This window comes from Cnephaeus nilssonii (genome assembly GCF_951640355.1).
Source record: "Cnephaeus nilssonii genome assembly, chromosome: 11".
NCBI lineage: Eukaryota > Metazoa > Chordata > Mammalia > Chiroptera > Vespertilionidae > Cnephaeus > Cnephaeus nilssonii.
This window is the reverse complement of record NC_137082.1, coordinates 60,257,523-60,275,871: the sequence shown is the minus strand read 5'-3', so window position 1 is coordinate 60,275,871 and position 18,349 is coordinate 60,257,523. Positions and strand designations below refer to the sequence as shown.

The following is an 18,349-nucleotide window of genomic DNA, read 5'->3' as shown; positions in this document are numbered from 1 at the left end:
GAGTGCCTAAGAAAAAATAGCTGAATCTTGTTAAGATCAGTAAGCTTTATGGCTTTTTAGCTTACACTTTTCCCATTTCTGTTCCCTATCAGTGGTTGGCAAACTCATTAGTCAACAGAGCCAAATATCAACAGTACAACGATTGAAATTTCTTTTGAGAGCCAAATTTTTTAAACTTAAACTTCTTCTAACACCACTTCTTCAAAATAGATTCGCCCAGGCCGTGGTATTTTGTGGAAGAGCCACACTCAAGGGGCCAAAGAGCCACATGTGGCTCGCGAGCCGCAGTTTGCTGACCACGGCCCTAGCTCATTGATAGCCTGCATTCCTGGTACAGGTCCTAGAGGGAGCAAAAGACACCTCACTCACAAAGAATAATTATTTGTTTTGACCTATCTCATGGTTCCCTGGAACACTGGCTCAAAAGGACTGCCTTTAGCTTGCCTAACTTGGAACTTGATCAGGGCTAAAATAGTATAATGTTGAAAACACCTATAGGCAAATGTTTTATCTCTGCTGTCTGATGCAGTGGGTAAGAGTTGGGGGGCGGGGGAAAGACTAAAAAGCTTTAGAGGCAAGCCTAGAGATCCACATACTTTGAGAAATTAGGGCTCTGAAAAGCTCCAACATATTCCAGAGAATCCAGAGGCCATGCACATGTCCAGGGTTGTGCATATGTTCAGGAAAGACCTGAAAAGAACTTGAACTCTCACCTCTAGCTGACATTCAGGCTCTGTCCAAGCATAAAATGAAGGTTCAGGCAGAGTTATAAGGATCTCTGCTCTTGCCTTCTTAATACTTTACAGAAAGTTCCAGCCAGGGCAATTTAGCAAGAAAAAGGAATAAAAGGCACCCAGATTGGAAAGGAAGAAGGAAAATTCTCTCTCTTCATAGAAAACATAACATTATCTTATAGAATCTACACAAACAAAACAAACTTTTAGAACTAATAAAAGAATTCAGCAAAATTGCAGGATACAACATCAATATATAAAATTCAGTTGTATTTTCATATACTAACACTTAAACACCCAAAAATTAATAAAGAAACAATATCATTTTCAATAGTTTCAAAAAAAACGTGTGATCAAGAAAGTGTAAGCCTAATACACTGAAAACTATGAAACACTGAAAAAATTATAGAAAACTTTAAAAAATGGAAAGACAATTCATTGTCATGCACTGGAAAGCTTAATATTATTAGAGTGGCAATACTTTCAAATTAATCTACATATTCAATTCAATCCCTATCAAAATCCCAAGTACCTTTTTTTCAGAAATGAAAAAGTTGCTTCTAAAATTCATATGGGAATACATGGAATCCAAAATAACCAAAGTTATTTGAAAAATAAAAAGTTGGAGTGCTTACATTTTTTAATTTCAAAACTTAAAACAAAGGTACAGCCCAGCTGATGTGGCTCAGTGGTTGAGTATCGACCTATGAACCAGGAGGTCAAGGTTTGATTCCTGGTCAGGACACATGCCCAGGTTGCAGGATCAATCCCTAGTGGGGGGTGTGCATGAGGCAGTCAATCAACGATGCTCTCATCATTGATGTTTCTATCTTTCCCTCTCCCATCCTCTCTGAAATCAATAAAAAATATTTAAAAAACACACAAAGGTACAGTAATCAAAACAGTGTGATACTGGCATATGAATAGCCATATAGATCAATGGAACAGAATTAAGATTGTAGAAATAAAGTTATATAACTATTATAAATTAATTTTTGACAAAAGTGCCAAGACCATTCACTGGGGAAAGATTATTTTTTTTCAACAAATGGTGCTGGGATAACTGGGCAGCCACATGTAAAAGAATGAATATCTCCTAAAAACAACTAAAAATGAAACAAATATATATATATATATATATATATATATATATATATATAAACTAAAACTATAAAATTCTTAGACAAAAACATAGGGTTAAATCTTTATGATCTTGGATTTGAGAAAAGATTCTTAGATATGACAACAAAACATGATCAACAAAAATAGATGCAATTACACTTCATCATAATTAAAAACCTTTGTGCATCAAAGGACACAAATATTTTCAAACTATGTATACATCTGATAAGGGACTTGTATATAGAATATACGAAGTTTTACAACATAATAAAAATTCAAATAACCCAAACAAAAATGAGAAAACATCTGGGTAGATATTTCTCCAAGGAAGATATACAAATGGCCAATAAGCATATCAAAAGATGCTCAACATCATTAGTCACCAGGGAAATACAAATCCAAACCACACAATGAGATACCACTTCCTACCTACCAGATAGCTAGAATAACGAAGTTCTGATAATATATGTGTTGGTGAAGATATGGAGAAATCTGCATCCTCATATGCTGATGGAGCAAATGTAAAATGGGGCAGCCACTTTGGAAAACAGTGGTAATTCCCCAGATGATTCAACATAGAGTTGCCATATGACCCAGCATATTCCCAATGGAGCCAAACATATATTGACACAAAAACTTGTACATAAGTGCTTATAACAGCATTGTTTCATAGTAGCTAAAATGTGTAACTAATCTAAATGGCCATCAATGGATAAATTGATAAATAATGTGATATATCCATATAATGGAATATAATTCAGCCATAAAAAGAAAGTACTGATACATGCTGTAAGTTTGATGAATCATGAAAATATAACGTTAAGTGAAGTAAGCCACAAAAAACCCATATATTATATGATTTTTTATTCATTGAAAGGACAGAATAGGGAACTCTAAACAGATAGATCATTGTTAGGGCTGGTGGTGGAAATGGGGCTGGTGGGGATAGGGAGATGATAGCCAAAGGGTATATTTTTTCCCCGAGGTGAAGAAATATTCTAGAATTGATTGTATCACTAACTGAATATCTGTGAATACATGAAAACCCACTGAACTGTACACTTTAAATGGATGAACTGTATATGTGCATTATATCTCAATAAAGTTATTTTTAAAAGAATATAAAATCAAATAAATGAAGTAGTAATATATGCTACAATATGATGAACCTTGAAAACATTTTGCTAAGTGAAAGATGGCAGACACAAAAGACCATATATTGTATGATTCCATTTATATGAAATGTCCAAAATAGGTAAACTCAGAGACAAAAAGCAGATTACTATTTTTCAGGGGCTGTGGAGAGGGAGTAATGAGGAATGAGTGCTTAATTGGCATGGGGTTTCTTTTAGGGATGATGAAAATATTATGGAATCAGATGATGGTGATAGTTGCATGACATTGTGAATATACCAAAACCAATGAATTGTACATTTCAAAATAATTAAAATGGTGAATTTTCGATTATGTGACTTTTTCTCAAAACAATTTTTTAAAATATATAAATGTCTTGGTTCTACTTGATCTAAAGTTACTTTGCCTATTACCAATAAGGGAATACAGCCATTCATCATGATTGTGATAAATCAACCAGCAGCACTCACCACCTTGGCATCTACCATTCCTTTCCCTGGATGAGCTTTCCCTTCCTGTCTCCCTTCAAAATGCTATCCATCCTTCAACATGCAGCTCAAATGACACTTTTTCCATGAAGCTGTTCACAATTTCCCATGTTGGAGCACATTTCTTTCTCCTCTGCATGGTCCTTATACGCTGTGTGCACAGTTGATCTGGCACTTAATGCATATCCATAGCTCTCTACACACCTGTCTCCTACATTAGGTGTAAATTCCTTTAAGGGGCAAAGTGAGTTTCATGTATCTCTCTATCCTCCTCAAGGTCAAATGCTATGCCTGACACTCATAATCATCCTCAAATTAAATTAAAGCAATAAAGTTAATTCTTCTAGCTCCCGCCAGTTTTGCTTGGTGGTTAGAGCATTGGCCTGCAGTCCAAAGAGCTGGGGTTGCATTCCCAGTCAAGGGCACGTACCTCAGTTGTGGGTTCGATCCCTGGCCCTGGCAGGTTGGTCAGGGTGCATGCAGGAGGCAACCAATCGATGTGTCTCTCTCACATTGATGTTTTTCTTTTTCTCTCTCCCCTCTTCCCCGCCTCCCTCCCTTCCACTGTCTGAAAATCAATGGAAAAATATCCTAGTGTGAGGATATTTTGCACCTCTTTCCGTTATTCACCTCTACACAAATTGTGCTAATGCAAATATTCTTCAGAATGCAATGAATTTACACACAAAACAACCTGACGATACGATATTCTTTCAGTATTCAATCACTGAAGAAATTTATGTATTAGATATTTTAAATTCTTAAATCTCACTCATAGGGACTAAAACATCAACGTTCAGTTTTTTTGAGAACCATTTTAGCCTAAAGTACTTGACAGAATAAAACAGTAGGTAAGCATGATAGAGATATTTCAAAAACTTCAACCAAAATGCATAGCAAAGTAAAAAAACCACAGTGTTCTGCCATAAACACAATTTCCACAAAGTTTATAGTCACAAGACTGGCATTTGGTGAGAATATACAATTTCTGGTTCTAAATGACAAGCTACTTTGTGCCTCGCTCTGAGAAATAAAAACCTGGTAGTAACACTTGCATCCGTGTTTACTATTACCTCTCGTTCTATGGTCTTCCGCCTTAGCAACTTTTTGACACTTGGGAGCTGCTTCTTTAACAACATGGTGGCTTCATTCATTCTTCGGACTTGATTGATTAAGAAAGATGGGACCTGGAGAAGAAAAATAGCTTGACCTGAAGGAAAATACTCAAATTAAACCTTCCCACTAGATTCTGTCGTCAGTTATGGTAATTCATAGCCACTCAGTATACTGTGGCATTTGTCCTTGTAAAAATTAGAAAACACTATTAGAATTCATATTTAAAAAGAGAGGACAAGTTCAGGAACAGCCCTCAAAAAATGCATAACGATACCACAGGTAACCTGGATTATATTCTCATATTTCCTCCCTGTGACTAAGGGCATTGCTTCCTCATGGAGCCATTGTTTCTTGGGTGCTGGTAGACTTGAAAGGAGTACATTAAGGTTATCACACTATTACTCACCTTCCACAGAATTTTCTGGTAGTTAAGCATTAGGCGGATGATGTGGGCTGCAGTGTTTGCTAAGCGTAATTCTTCATAGTCAGAATGCTTGCTTCTACTGAAGAAAAGGTTTGGTGCCATTATAGTAGAAATGTTCCATATGCTCATTCGGTTCTTTGATTCATTGGCAATCACTTTATTGAAGAAGGTCATGAGGGCCTAAAAAGATACAGCATTGTGTCACACTAATGTAAATTATCAAAAGGCATCAATGATCATCTTCATTTATTTCTGTGCCTCGGGAAAATTGTCAGATTATTCTCAGAAGTACAGAATGGCTAAATGTCATGCTCCCCTTTACTTGCTTAAAAGTGCTGATGAGAAATGTGAGTAGTTTTTATGAAGTTTATTATAGTGGAATCTCTATAAATAATAGTTTGTATTATCTTTTCTTTTATCCTAAATAAGTTTGACAAATACTAAAATTAAGTAGTAAACTAGGACTAAAAAATATTGATCTCAAAAAAGATAAATAACATGTAATGCAATTTCATTTTGAAGAAAAGTAATTCTAAAACAAAACAAAACACACCCTTAATTTAAAGCATCACTACTAAAAACTACCATTTTCTTGGGAAAGGAAAATCCATTTTTTTAAAAAAAATGAGTATCTCATTCTTCAGGCCAAATGTAAACACAATTGAAAAAATTTTAAATTTTACTTAGTGGTAAAGTAAAATTTATCAGTTTTCCATTGTTTTTCAATTTTGGAATCTTCAGTAGACCAAAGGAAAATGCTTACATGCAGCTGTTTTAAAGTGTGTTTTTTATAAAGCTTTGAGAAAGCTTAATAACAGTTTGGCTAAGCCAACCAAGTATAAATGTTTATCAGACCTTCTGAAATTCACCAAGAGGACTGAAATCCTGAAGGGAGATGCTCTTTAGTTTCCCAAGTTTGAAATCTGCTATTCTATTTGTAATGAGAAAATGAACAGCACATAAGAATAATAATAGTTAACATTTATCTGAGGGTTTATTATGAGCCAGGCATTATTCTTAGCAATATATATATATATATAATCAGCACCACTGATTTTATCATATTTCAAAATCTTGTGTGGTAGGTACCAGTATTAATACCATTTTATAGATGAGAAACTAAGGTGGAGAAGGATTGATAGCTTTGTCAAGCATCAGTTCATTAAGTAGCAAAGCCAGGATTTGAACTGAAGACATCTGATTCTTGAGCCAGATCTCTTGATCTCTATGTACACCACACCAACTTCAATCTTAGTTCCAGTCACAATTTAGAATGGGAGAGAGAAAGGGAGGGGGGGCGGGGAGGCAGGAAGGAGAGAGAGAGAGAGAGAGAGAGAGAGAGAGAGAGAGAGAGAGAGAGATTGATTCTTCACAAGTTCTGTAATGTTTTTTGAGGATCTTCTGTTAGAAATGTATTGAATTTCCTGATAATTACTACATCCTCAATTATATGAAAGGATAGATGATATTTTGACTGAGATATCTGATACCTGATGCATTTTTTTGGATAAAAGATCATTGCTTAGACAAAGTCAAAAACTAATAAATTCCAGCTTTTCAAAAATTATGAAATTGTATTAGAAAAAGTTCTTATGCCATAGCCAACCCCCATCTTTGGGTTGAGGATATAATTAACATATAATTAACATAGGTGTTTTCACTATGTGGGAGGAAGTATCCTCATCAAATTAAAATGTCTGATAACAGGCAGCATTAAGAATCATATTTGTTTTTAGCATTATGTTTACTGGCCTCAAAATTATTGGCTCTTTCTAACTCATCTAACCTCATTTCAAAGATTCTCAACACCTATTATACTTATATAACAAATGCCCTATTGTATACAGAATCACTATCAAAATAGCAAGAGAAACTTTGGTTTTTTACCAACATACAGCAACAAAATGAATTTGAAATGAAGGGAGGGATATTTGGGATGAAGAACTATGGAACAGGATTCTATCAAATGTTCTATCATATGTTAATGGACAAATCACTTTTCTGAGTTCAATTTTCCTAATCCATAAAATGACAAGTTCCTATCTTGTAACCTCTAAAATTCAGAGATTGTAGAATTCTTTACATTGAATTTGCAAATGTTAAGGCATGAACATTTAAAAAAATTAAATCACTGATTTCAAAATTTCTCCCTAAGGACACTCTTCAGATCTTTTGCCACTAGACTGAGGTGGGCAGCTGAGGACCAGCAATTAGAGAGTTTTATATTTTACAACTTACATAATATTCTTGTTTATTTCTGACATTATTCTACTTAAGTCTTCCATGTTTGCTTTTCCTAATCCTAATCCTAACCCTAGCCCAGGGCCTGGCACATGGTAGACATTCAATATCTAACAGATTAAATGAATGAAACTGAAATGTTCAAAGAAGACTCCAGGATTTACATTCTCTCTTATCTTCCTCCAGAGAACAGCAATGGGAGCATGGAAGGGAAACAGGTTTGCAGCATGCTCAGCTTGTTTTTCACTTGTTTGTCATCTGTTTTTCACTTTTCCATCTGAGCCATTTCCTCTGACCAACAAGAGCCACTGACAAACCATGAGGTCAATACAACATACCTGAGCTGTGTCCCTGTTGGCATCAGGCAGTGCCATGACCATGAGGTGTAAGGCTTGAAACTGTACCTTGATGTGAGGCCCTCCTAACAAGAAAACAGAAATAACCACTCATTTGGAACACCACTGATGTATTCTGACAGCATTTCTCGCTAACATCTGGTGGCAGAGGAGGGCTCCTGACTGCTCTAGGTGGTAAGGACTCCGTTTTTGTGCCCAACAATTAAATTGGTTCGTGTGGACAGTCTATCAGCTCCCGTCTCACATCCCGTGATGCCATTGTAGAGGCAGGTGGCCAAGATCCTCAAAATAATTCTGGATTTGTACTAGTATAACATTTCTTATTTCAAAGTACTTTCACAGACCTTGCTTTACCTTTATGCTATAAACAGAAGGCTTGAAGCTCAATTCAAGAGAAAATAAATCTTGTTTCCACATAAAGAAGCAGCAAAATATAATTATTAGGAACATGGGCCATATAAGCAGCTTCTAATCCTGCAGGTACTGCTTAGTCCCTGAGTGACTTTGGGCAGGCTATTTCACCCCTCGTTGCTTCTATTTTATCATTTGCAAAATGTAAGCAGTCTTTACACCTCCCTCACTGGGCTGTTATAAAATTTAAATGATTTAAAACTCAAAAATGGAGTAAAGACTTATGGGAAAGACCTGGAACCATAAAACTCCTAGAAGAAAGCATGGCATTGGGTCCTTGACATATGTCTGTGTCGATGATGAATTTCTGAATCTGACACCAAAAGCAAAAGCAGCAGAAAGAAAAATTAACAAGTAGGACTATATCAAACTCAAAAGCATTTACACAGGAAAAGATACCATTCACAAAATGAAAAGCAACCTGCTGAATGTGAGAAATAGTTGCAAATCATTACATCTGTGAATCATTATATATTAAGGCACAAATATTCAAAACATAAAGAACTAATACAACTCAATAGCAAAAAAACCACAAACAATCTGATTTAAAAATGGGCAGAACAGTCATTTTTCCAAAGACAGGTACAAGAAAAGATGCTCACCATCATTAATCATCAGGGAAATGCAAATCAAACCACAATGAAATGTTAGCTCACACCTGTTAGAATGGCTAACAGGTGTGATGAAATACTTTTCTCCATATCCCTTCCAACACCTGTTATTTATTTTATTTATTTTAAAAAAATATATTTTATTGATTTTCCACAGAGAGGAAGAGAGAGGGATAGAGAGTTAGAAACATCGATGAGAGCGAAACATTGATCAGCCGCCTCCTGCACACCCCCCACTGGGGATGTGCCCGCAACCAAGGCATACGCCCTTGACCAGAACCGAACCTGGGACCCTTGAGTCCTCAGGCCGACGCTCTATCCACTGAGCAAACCGGCTTCGGCGCAACACCTGTTATTAATACGGGATATGGAGAAAAGGGAACCCTTGTGTACAGTTGGTGGGAATATAAATTGGTACAGCCACTATGGAAAACAGTATGGAGGTGCCTCAAAAAAATTAAAAACCAATTTGTCATATGATGCAGCAATTCACTTCTGGGTATTTATCCTAAGAAAATGAAAACACTAACTGGAAAAGACATATGCATCCCAGTGTTCACTGCACCATTATTTACATTAGTCAGAATATGGAAACAACCCAAGTGTCCAGTTATAGATAAATGGAAAAAGAGAATGTGTTACACACACACACACACACACACACACACACACACACACACACACACACACAGTGGATATTATTCAGTCAAAAATGAAATCTTGCCATTTGCAATAACATGAATGGATCTTGAGGGCATTGTGCTAAGTGAAATAAGTCAGACAGAGAAAGACTAATAGCATCTGATCTCCCTTATCTGTGGAATCTAAATCTAAAAAATACCATCCAAAAAACAACACATTTTCAAAAAAACAAATTCACAGATACAGAAGACAGCTTTGGGAAAAACCCCCAAACATTACTGAAACCTGCTTAAGGCTTTGTGATTTGGGCAATTATATAAAATCCATTTATAAATACTCAAATTATACTTAACTGGGATTGTGATATATGCCCTATCCTTTATAGTTTTTCCTGGATTGAATAATTACAGAAATGGCAAGATTTTGTTACCTATTGAGTCTCTCAGGGGATTTTTTGCCACCAATAATTTTGAAAAGTTTGGACCAATTTGCCTTTGCCATTGTGTATGCTTTATGTAGTATGTGGACTAAAGTGCTGGACATTCACTTTGGTGCCGCTGGGTAAATGTTTTGGGAATGACCCATCCATTGCTGTGTAAGAGACAGTGCTGAAATATCTTCTATTTTATGTAGGGACAGATTGTTACATACGAATTAGTACCTCTTATTAAAGTATGGATTCATGAAATCAGAGAGAAACCTTTCAACACCAAGAACAACAAGATCAGTAAAAGGTGCTTTTGTGCATAGTGGTTTATGGATAGAGTAATCCATTTACCTTAAGAAATTTGGGCTTTATGTATGCATGCATATAAGCATAACCAATGGACACAGACAGTAGGGGAGTGAGGGCATGTGCTGGAGGGTGGGAGTGGCCGGGGAGAGGTCAGTGGGGGGAAAAGGAGACGTATTTAATACTTTAAACAATAAAGAATTAAATTTAAAAAATAAAGAAATAAAGAAAAAATGTGAGCTTTATTTCATAACTAAGATTTCCTTTGTATGTTTGCCTCTAAAAATTCATTTGTTTCTTCTTCATGTGGGGGTATCTCAGGACGTTAGAAAAATCTTTTTGTTTTCACATCATGCCTGTAGTGGGACATGGAACATGATGTCGGCCTGCATCCCCACTCCCCTCTTCAGGACTGAAGGACCTAATCCCTCAGCTGGCAGCTCTTCCTAGAAAGTGCTCTCCTCTCCCCAGCTGTTTTGCCTAAGGTCAGGATGTCTTCTGAGGTTCAGTCTATATCCACTCACAGCCCGATTCAGAATAAAAATGCCCAACTTTCTCACTGTACTGGGAAACAATTCTGAAAGGCCACCCAGCTTCAGAGCTCTCCAGAGGGTTGCATGAGGTCTTGGCTCAGAATGCACCACTACTCAGCCTTATCCTCTGCCCAATTCTGCTTTTTTTCCCTTCCCTTTCAGAAGTGTGGAAGCCAAGTGTACACCCTAATAAATGTTCTATACACACTATGAGATGTTTCTTCTGGGGAATCCAACAAAGCTTCAATCATGAGCCATTTCTAAGGCATATTATCAGCAAAGATGATAACTTTAAACAAGGTAGCTTCTGTAAACAGAATGCCCAGCATTAAAAAAGAAAGATTAAATAAGTTAGTATGTGTAGAGTGTTCACATCAGTGCCTCTAAGTTGTTACCTCTATGTGTGTTTTCTCTTGTTCTGATTAATGACACATATTCTAGATCTTAAATGGACATTTAGGGAAGGTGATTCTATTTGGATCTCTGGAGATTATTGATATTTTATTCCTTGACAACGACAGAAGATGGCGCTAGACGTTTGGCATTTATGCTTTTGTTCTCAATGCCAGCTCTTCCCATTTCAGGGAAGGGATTTGAGCAATTCCATCCACAACTGGTTAACCTACACCAGCTGTGCTGAAAATGTGGTGTTTACTACAGCATCCCGGTTTTGCTTTGTCTCTCTGTATTCTCCTCAAAATGGTCTCTTAGTGGGGAGTTCCTGGCATGAAGCATTATGTTCTAGAATCCCTGGGGAGTTCTCAAGTTGATGAAAAATCTATCTATGTATAGTCAATGGATGGAAGGCAGTCAGCTGCTTATAGTCACTTAGCTTCACAATACTGGAAACACTCCTGTGACCAGGTACTTGTTACAAGAGGTTGTGTGCACCCAAGTTAGGAGATGACGAATACAAATAAACACATAATGAAGGAACAGTTGGAAGGAGTATTTATAGGATTGTGTCATATTTTCTCAGCACAATCCCCATGTGGATTTCTAGAAACTTATGTCAAATTTGTAAACAAAAATGACACAGGTGCAGGATATTTCTGAAAACTGCTAATGCATGCTGACATGAGTTTGACTGAATAACAGGACTATCAGGAGCACATCTCAGTACATATTTAGGGACAGAGAAAGCATTATTTTTAATGAGGACACAGCAGGCTAAGGGCTGTCTATAACCTTTCAATGTAATCCCAAAAAACCATTATGGGGGAGATAATAGATGCAGACTGTATCTCCATCAATTTCAGATAAATTATAAAGTTTCTGTTAAGATTAAAAATCTAAACTGGCAAATAATCCATTTTCATTTTATTTAGGAAACCTGGCCCTACTCTGTTTTGTGTTTAATGGTTTGGTACTTAATTCATTTATTGCATCTAGTTAAGTCTTTTTTGTCCTGAGGTCATTATTTCCTTAGAAAGCTATCAAAGTTTTCATGCAAATAGCTCAGGTTTGATTGATGAACTATTAGTCCTATAATTTTATGGACAACATTTGTTCCAAGTTTGAAAATATAAAGTAATTACCCTAGTGGAAGTGACTCTATATCCTCTATACTGTTTCAGAGTATAAAGAGGGGCAGATTTAACACACATACCCACGTCTATAATTCTTCACTTCAGAAAATCTCATTACAACTAAAGTTTACTCTACTTGGCAAAAAGGCTGTATTCCCTGCTGGTAGTAGCCCTGACCTTTGGGTTTCCCTGTGGGGTTGGCTGGTTTCAAATCACTCACTGTAGTGTAGTATTTTTCACTTTCAAAATCATACAAAGAAATGTGGACTCCTCTGTGAGCCTTTTCAGGATACTTTGCAGATCCTCTCCCTTAAATGAAGTGTACTGGCTGCAGACAGAGAGGGAAGAGCAGAGCTGAGCAGCTGCTGCCTCATTATTTGGGGCGTGTCCTCTCAGTCTGCCATAGCTCTTTTCTGTCCATGTAGAATGCCATTTATTTAACAGGCTGTACAGTAAGTCCTCGAATACCATCATCTCATTCAACATTGTTTCATCATAATGTTGATGCGATGCTCTAAGAACTTAACTCTTGTTTACATCAATTAGCCTCTGGTAAAACTGTTTTCCTCATAATTGTTTCACTTAAAGTTGTAGAATCTATCGATGACAAGTGAGGATTTACTGTATATATTTAGGTCTGTGATTCCTGAATTCCTCAGGTTAGTAGTGAAAGCCCCACCATCTAGCTCCATTTTCCTTTTCTAAATGTCTCTCTTGTCACACCCTCCGAAATATTCAACCCTTAGGCGGAAGCCATGACAAATTATTCCCTCATTGCCAAACACAACACACTTTCCATTACTATACTTTTATCAAAGTACTCACTTAAGGCATAATCTATATGTCTTTGTAATTTTCAGAAGTACCAAGTGATCTAATTTTCAAAGATAAAACACATTCTGTGTAACATTTATTATATGTTACAACATCAGGACAGGATTTTAGATTCAAAGAAGAGAGAGGGACTTAAGGACTATTACACACCAGACACTATTCTAGATGTTTTCACCCAATAGCCACAACAACGTTGACACATAACTATTAACTGCAATTTATAGGCACACTAATGAAGTCCAGAAAGGTTCATTGCATGGCTAACAATTGGTTGAGCAGGAATTTAAATCTCGAGAGTCTATTCCTTCTGCACACCCCTCTACCTTTTAATGATTATAAAACTCTCTAAATCATATCTATCAGATTAATTATGTAAAGAGATGACTGCTTACCATCAAACACAATATTTCACCAAGCATTGCCAGGAAAGAGCAAATATACACTTCGGATCACATTTTATTTTGTATCTTTCTTCTACTCTAAGTCACTTTATTGACCTCATATATTAGTCCATTCACACTTAACATCTTCCACCTACTTTCCATTAGAGTGATGAAGGCAGGTATATATTCCACAGGGAAGAGAGAAGTGGGTAATTCTCTGAAAAAGGCTTTCAACATCACTGCAGCTTCTCTATGGCACATTTTGTCCCATTTAAATTTGTCAGTATTAAACTTGGCATCCAGTTCTTCACGGTATTGCTGAAAATCAAGGAAAACAGTCAATATTTAATGAGCTTTTACCACCTGACCCCCTCCACTCCACTTTGAAAGCTGTTCTCACACAAACTATTAAAAAGCCTAACGTTTCCCAAAATGATTAAAGAATTGAAATAGTTATTTCTGAATTAATTTTTACAAATGGTTTTCTAGAATCTTTTTGAACAATGTTAATCTTGAAATTATTTGCTAATTCTACACAAATATGAGAATTTTTTCCTCAGGTCATAATTTCATTTATGTGGTTTGGGCAGAATGCCACCTATTCCTACATGATAATGCAGTTAGACTGTTAGATTTTTGACAAAGACTCCATTTCTTTTCTATCATGGTCATCTAGAATTTCTAAATTAGATCATGAATGTATGCCTCTCAGTTAATTCACATCCAGAATAAAGAAACTCTGATCTCATTCAACCTACAAACCAATGACATCTTCCTGGAGCAGTTATGGCAAAGTTTTAAGCCAAGACATACACATGTCTCCCACATGTGTGCATGCTTATGCAATCCTTCAGAAAGTTTGGAACATTGTGTAAATACTTTAAGAAACAAAACACTAAGCCTCATTAAGTTCTACTGGGTTATGCATTTATGTTATCAATTCATTTGATCAGTGCCACCAATTCTTCATGTTTCTTTTTCAAAGTCAAACTCACTTTCTACTGCTCCCTTCACCTACAGATGTTACTATTAATAGCTGATAGTTAAGTCAATTCCCTGATTGACCTTAACAGTTCCAAAAAGGATACTTACAAGGTAACTTTGAAAACTCTCAATTTCTTTAAGACCCCTGCTTTATTCCTAGGAGAAGCCTAATTCTTCCAGTCTTAGACATGCATAGCCAGAGTCAGTTTTTTAAAATTTATTATTATTATTATTATTATTATTATTATTATTATTATTTTATTGTTTAAAGTATTACAAATAGTAGTACATTGTCTCCTTTTTTTTCCAATTGACCTTCCCCCAGCCTCCCCTAACCCCAAGCACATGCCCTCCTCCCCCACCCAACCAGTGTCTTGTGTCTATTGGTTATGCTTATATGCATGCATGCAAGTCCTTCAGTTAATCTCTTACCTTCCCCCCACCAACCCTCCCTAGCCTTCCTGCTGTAGTTTGACAGTCTGTTTGATGTTTCTCTGTATCTACTTTTTTTCATCAGTTTATAATGTTTTTTACTATCCATAAGTGAGTGAGATCATGGGAGAACATATTTGCCAATGTTATCTCTGATAAGGGTTCAATCTCCAACATTTACATGGAACTCATACAACTTAACAAAAGAAAGATAAACAGACCAATAAAAAAAAAATGGCAAAAGGACCTAAATAGACACTTTTCGAAATAGGATATTCAGAAAGCCAAGAGACATATGAAAACATGCTCAAGGTCACTAATCATCTGAGAGATGCAAATCAAAACAACAATGAGGTACCACCTCACACCTGTCAGAATGGCTATCATCAACAAATCAACAAATGACAAGTGCTGGCGAGGATGCGGAGAAAAAGGAACCCTCGTGCACTGCTGGTGGGAATGCAGACTGGTGCAGCCACTGTGGAAAACAGTAAGGTGTTTCCTCAAAAAATTAAAAATGGAACTGCCATTTGACCTAGTAATACCACTCCCAGGAATATATCCCAAGAAAACAGAAACACCAATCAGAAAGGATATATGCACCCCTGTGTTCATAGCAGCACAATTTACAATAACTAAGATTTGGAAACAGCCTAAATGCCCATCAGCAGATGAGTGGATTAGAAAACTGTGGTACATCTACACAATGGAATACTATGCTGCTATAAAAAAGGAATTCTTACCATTTGCAACAGCATGGATGGAACTGGAGAGCATTATGCTAAGTGAAATAAGCCAGAGTCAGTTTTTATATCAGACTTTTTCCTCCCAAGGAGCAGCTCATTAACCACCCCAGAAATAAATGCTCTCATGGCTCCAAGAGCCTGCAAAACAGGGGTGCCCTGGCAGGACACATCTTAATAGACAAAGAAATGATTTCAAGCCATCTTTTGATGACATCGAGAGATTTTTCTTATTTTCCTTGAGAAGCTCTCAATATACAGCTAATCAATCAACCTCTGCTGATAAACACACTTAGTAAAGCATTGAAGCATACATATAAAACTCTTGCTGAATAAAGGAGAGTGTAGACTGGGATCTAAGAAAAGGAGGATACATGAGAGATTTTTTTGCCTTTAGGCATCTTGTAGTTCAGTGGATACAACTATTTCATGTACTCATAATGCTAACTTAGGGTGTTAAATACTCTAAGAAAGGTCACATATTGAATGCTACCAATTCATGAAAGAGAATCAAACTCTGCTAGGGCAAAGTCACGAAGGCTAGCAAGGAGTTTGCCAGAAGAGGAAATAGAAGGGTGTCATGGACAGAAGAAACTGCTCAAGCAGCGATACAAATCCAAGGAGGGCCAAGGGGTCTGGGAACTCCAATTAGTTCTGTGTTGCTGGTGCATCACAGGCAAGGAGGTGAATAAAGAGAAAGACAAGGCTGAGGAATACACCAGAGGTGACTGGACTTCATTCTGTAGGCAATGAGGCAACATGGAACATTGCTAAGAGAAGGACATGGTAACATTTCTTTTCTTACAGCCAGATGCAAAAGTGATTTGGAGGAATGTGGTGCTTGGCACTAGTTAAAGAGCAGGCTAACCCTGGCCGACGCTAAGTGATTAGAGTGTCAGCCCATGCACTGAAGGGTCTTGGGTTCAATTCCTGGCCAAGGGCACGTACCTTGGTTGTGGGTTCATTCCCTGGCTCTTGTTGGGGCTTGTACAGGAGGCAACCAATTGATGGTCTTTCTCACATCTCTCTTTCCCTCTTTCTCCCTTCCCTCCCTCCCTTCCACTCTCTTTAAAAATCAATGAAACTTCATTGGTGAGGATTAACAAAAAGAAGAGCAGGCTAGAGGCAAGGAAATCAGTTATTGGAAAATTGATGAATATGTGGAGATTAAATAATGTGCTATCGAACAACCAATGGATCAAAACAGAAATCAAAGGAAAAATTAAAAACTACCTTGAGGCAAACAAAAATGGAAACACAACATACCAAAGTTTGTAAGATGCAGCAAAAGCAGTTTTAGGAGGGAAGTTCATAGTGATTAAATGCTTACCTCATAAAACAAACAAAAAAATCTCAAATAAAGAATCTAACTTTATACTTCAAGTAACTAAAGAAAGAAAAACAAATAAAGCCCAAAGTTATTAGAAGGAAGTTAATAGTGAAGATTAGAGCAGAAATAAATTAAAATAGAGATTAAAAAGACAATAGAGAAGATCAATGAAACTAAAAACTGTTTTTATTTGTAAAGATACATAAAGAGAAAGACAAGGAATAGACCAGAGGTGATTGGACTTCATTCTGTAGGCAATGAGGCAACATGAAACATTTCCAAGGGAAGGACATGGATTCACCAAGAAAAAAAGAGAGAACTCAAATAAAATCAGAATTGAAATAGGAGAGGTTATAACTGATACCGCAGAAATACAAAGGATCATAAGGTACTGCTATGAACAATTACATGCCATCAAATTGTACGACCTAGAAGAAATAAATTCTTAGAAACATACAATATACCAATTCTGAATCATGATGAAATAGAAAATATGAACATACTAATTACTAGTAAATACAGGAGAAGAAAAATGTTTTTCATCCATGTTTGGTGCCATTGCTGTAAAGTAAAGGGGAAATGGTGTTTAAGTGGGCAGGAAGCACCAGCGAGGGCAAAATAATTCAAATTCATTTCCTACAGGAAATCATTCCCATAGGAAGCCATCTGAACACTGATGTGGCCATCGTTCTAACCAGCAGTGTTCCCTGTCACCTAAAAAGCAATATAGCTCTAGTGTCAAGAGCAGGCTCTATAACCAGCTTCTTTAGGTTTTTATCCCAATTCCACAACTAACTAGTTGTATGGCCTGTGCCTAACTAGTTCTCACTGTTTCACAGGGATATTGAAGTGACCTCAAAGAGATGAAATCAGATGATATAATGTAAAGCTCAGGAGGCAGGGCCTGTCAGTCAGTAAGTGCTCAATAAATGCCAGCTGCTAGCTCTGTCCCCCTCTCTTTGTTATAACCCTTAGTATTGTCACCAAGGGAAACACATGCATATGTGGTTGTGGATATTTGGGTAATAATATCACTTCTTTTTGTCTGATGGCCAGTGTCAAACAAAACAGAGCAAGAATGCCCTCTGTTGGATTTAGGCAGAGCCAACTGTGGAGTATAGCAGAGCTGGTATTTCTGTGGCCCTAAATGGGAAACCATGGTAATCAGGTGTTGAATTGACCTTGCCAAAGGCAGGGAGCATTTAGAGGTTAGAGAATCATGTTTTCTGTTCAATGTTAATGAGAACACCACGCCAGGGCTAGAACCACGTCCTTAAATCTCTCGCAAATAGACAGCCTGCTTCCACTTCTGAGATAGTAAAACAGTGCAAAGACCTGCCTTCAGCTTCAAAAGCCAGTGCAGGAAGGGAAACCAGCAGGCCAGGTACTAATTATGAAACATTTAGAGAAGCCTCAGAATAATTCAGAAAAGAAAACCTCACATATCAAACAGTTTTCCTTCTTCCCCCAGTGCTTGACTCAAATTTCTGTCATTTGGTGGGGGAGGGGAGGAAGGGGGATTATTGAAAACACCAAAGTATTAAATTGGTTCCAAATGATCTGAGGCCT

General features: G+C 37.0%; 1 protein-coding gene across 4 annotated transcripts in view; it reads right to left on the bottom strand.

Annotated features, from left to right (window-relative positions):
• The window catches only part of ARHGAP28 (Rho GTPase activating protein 28), a 143,629-nt gene that overhangs the window by 11,617 nt on the left and 113,663 nt on the right, over positions 1–18,349 (bottom strand). For all 4 annotated transcript variants that reach the window (XM_079783398.1, XM_079783397.1, XM_079783399.1 and 1 more), the window contains 4 exons: positions 13,447–13,609; positions 7,598–7,680; positions 5,001–5,198; positions 4,552–4,665 (listed from right to left, as the gene is read on the bottom strand). In XM_079783398.1, coding sequence (XP_079639524.1) covers positions 4,552–4,665; positions 5,001–5,198; positions 7,598–7,680; positions 13,447–13,609 — 558 coding nt within the window. The remainder of the gene's footprint in view (positions 1–4,551; positions 4,666–5,000; positions 5,199–7,597; positions 7,681–13,446; positions 13,610–18,349) is intronic.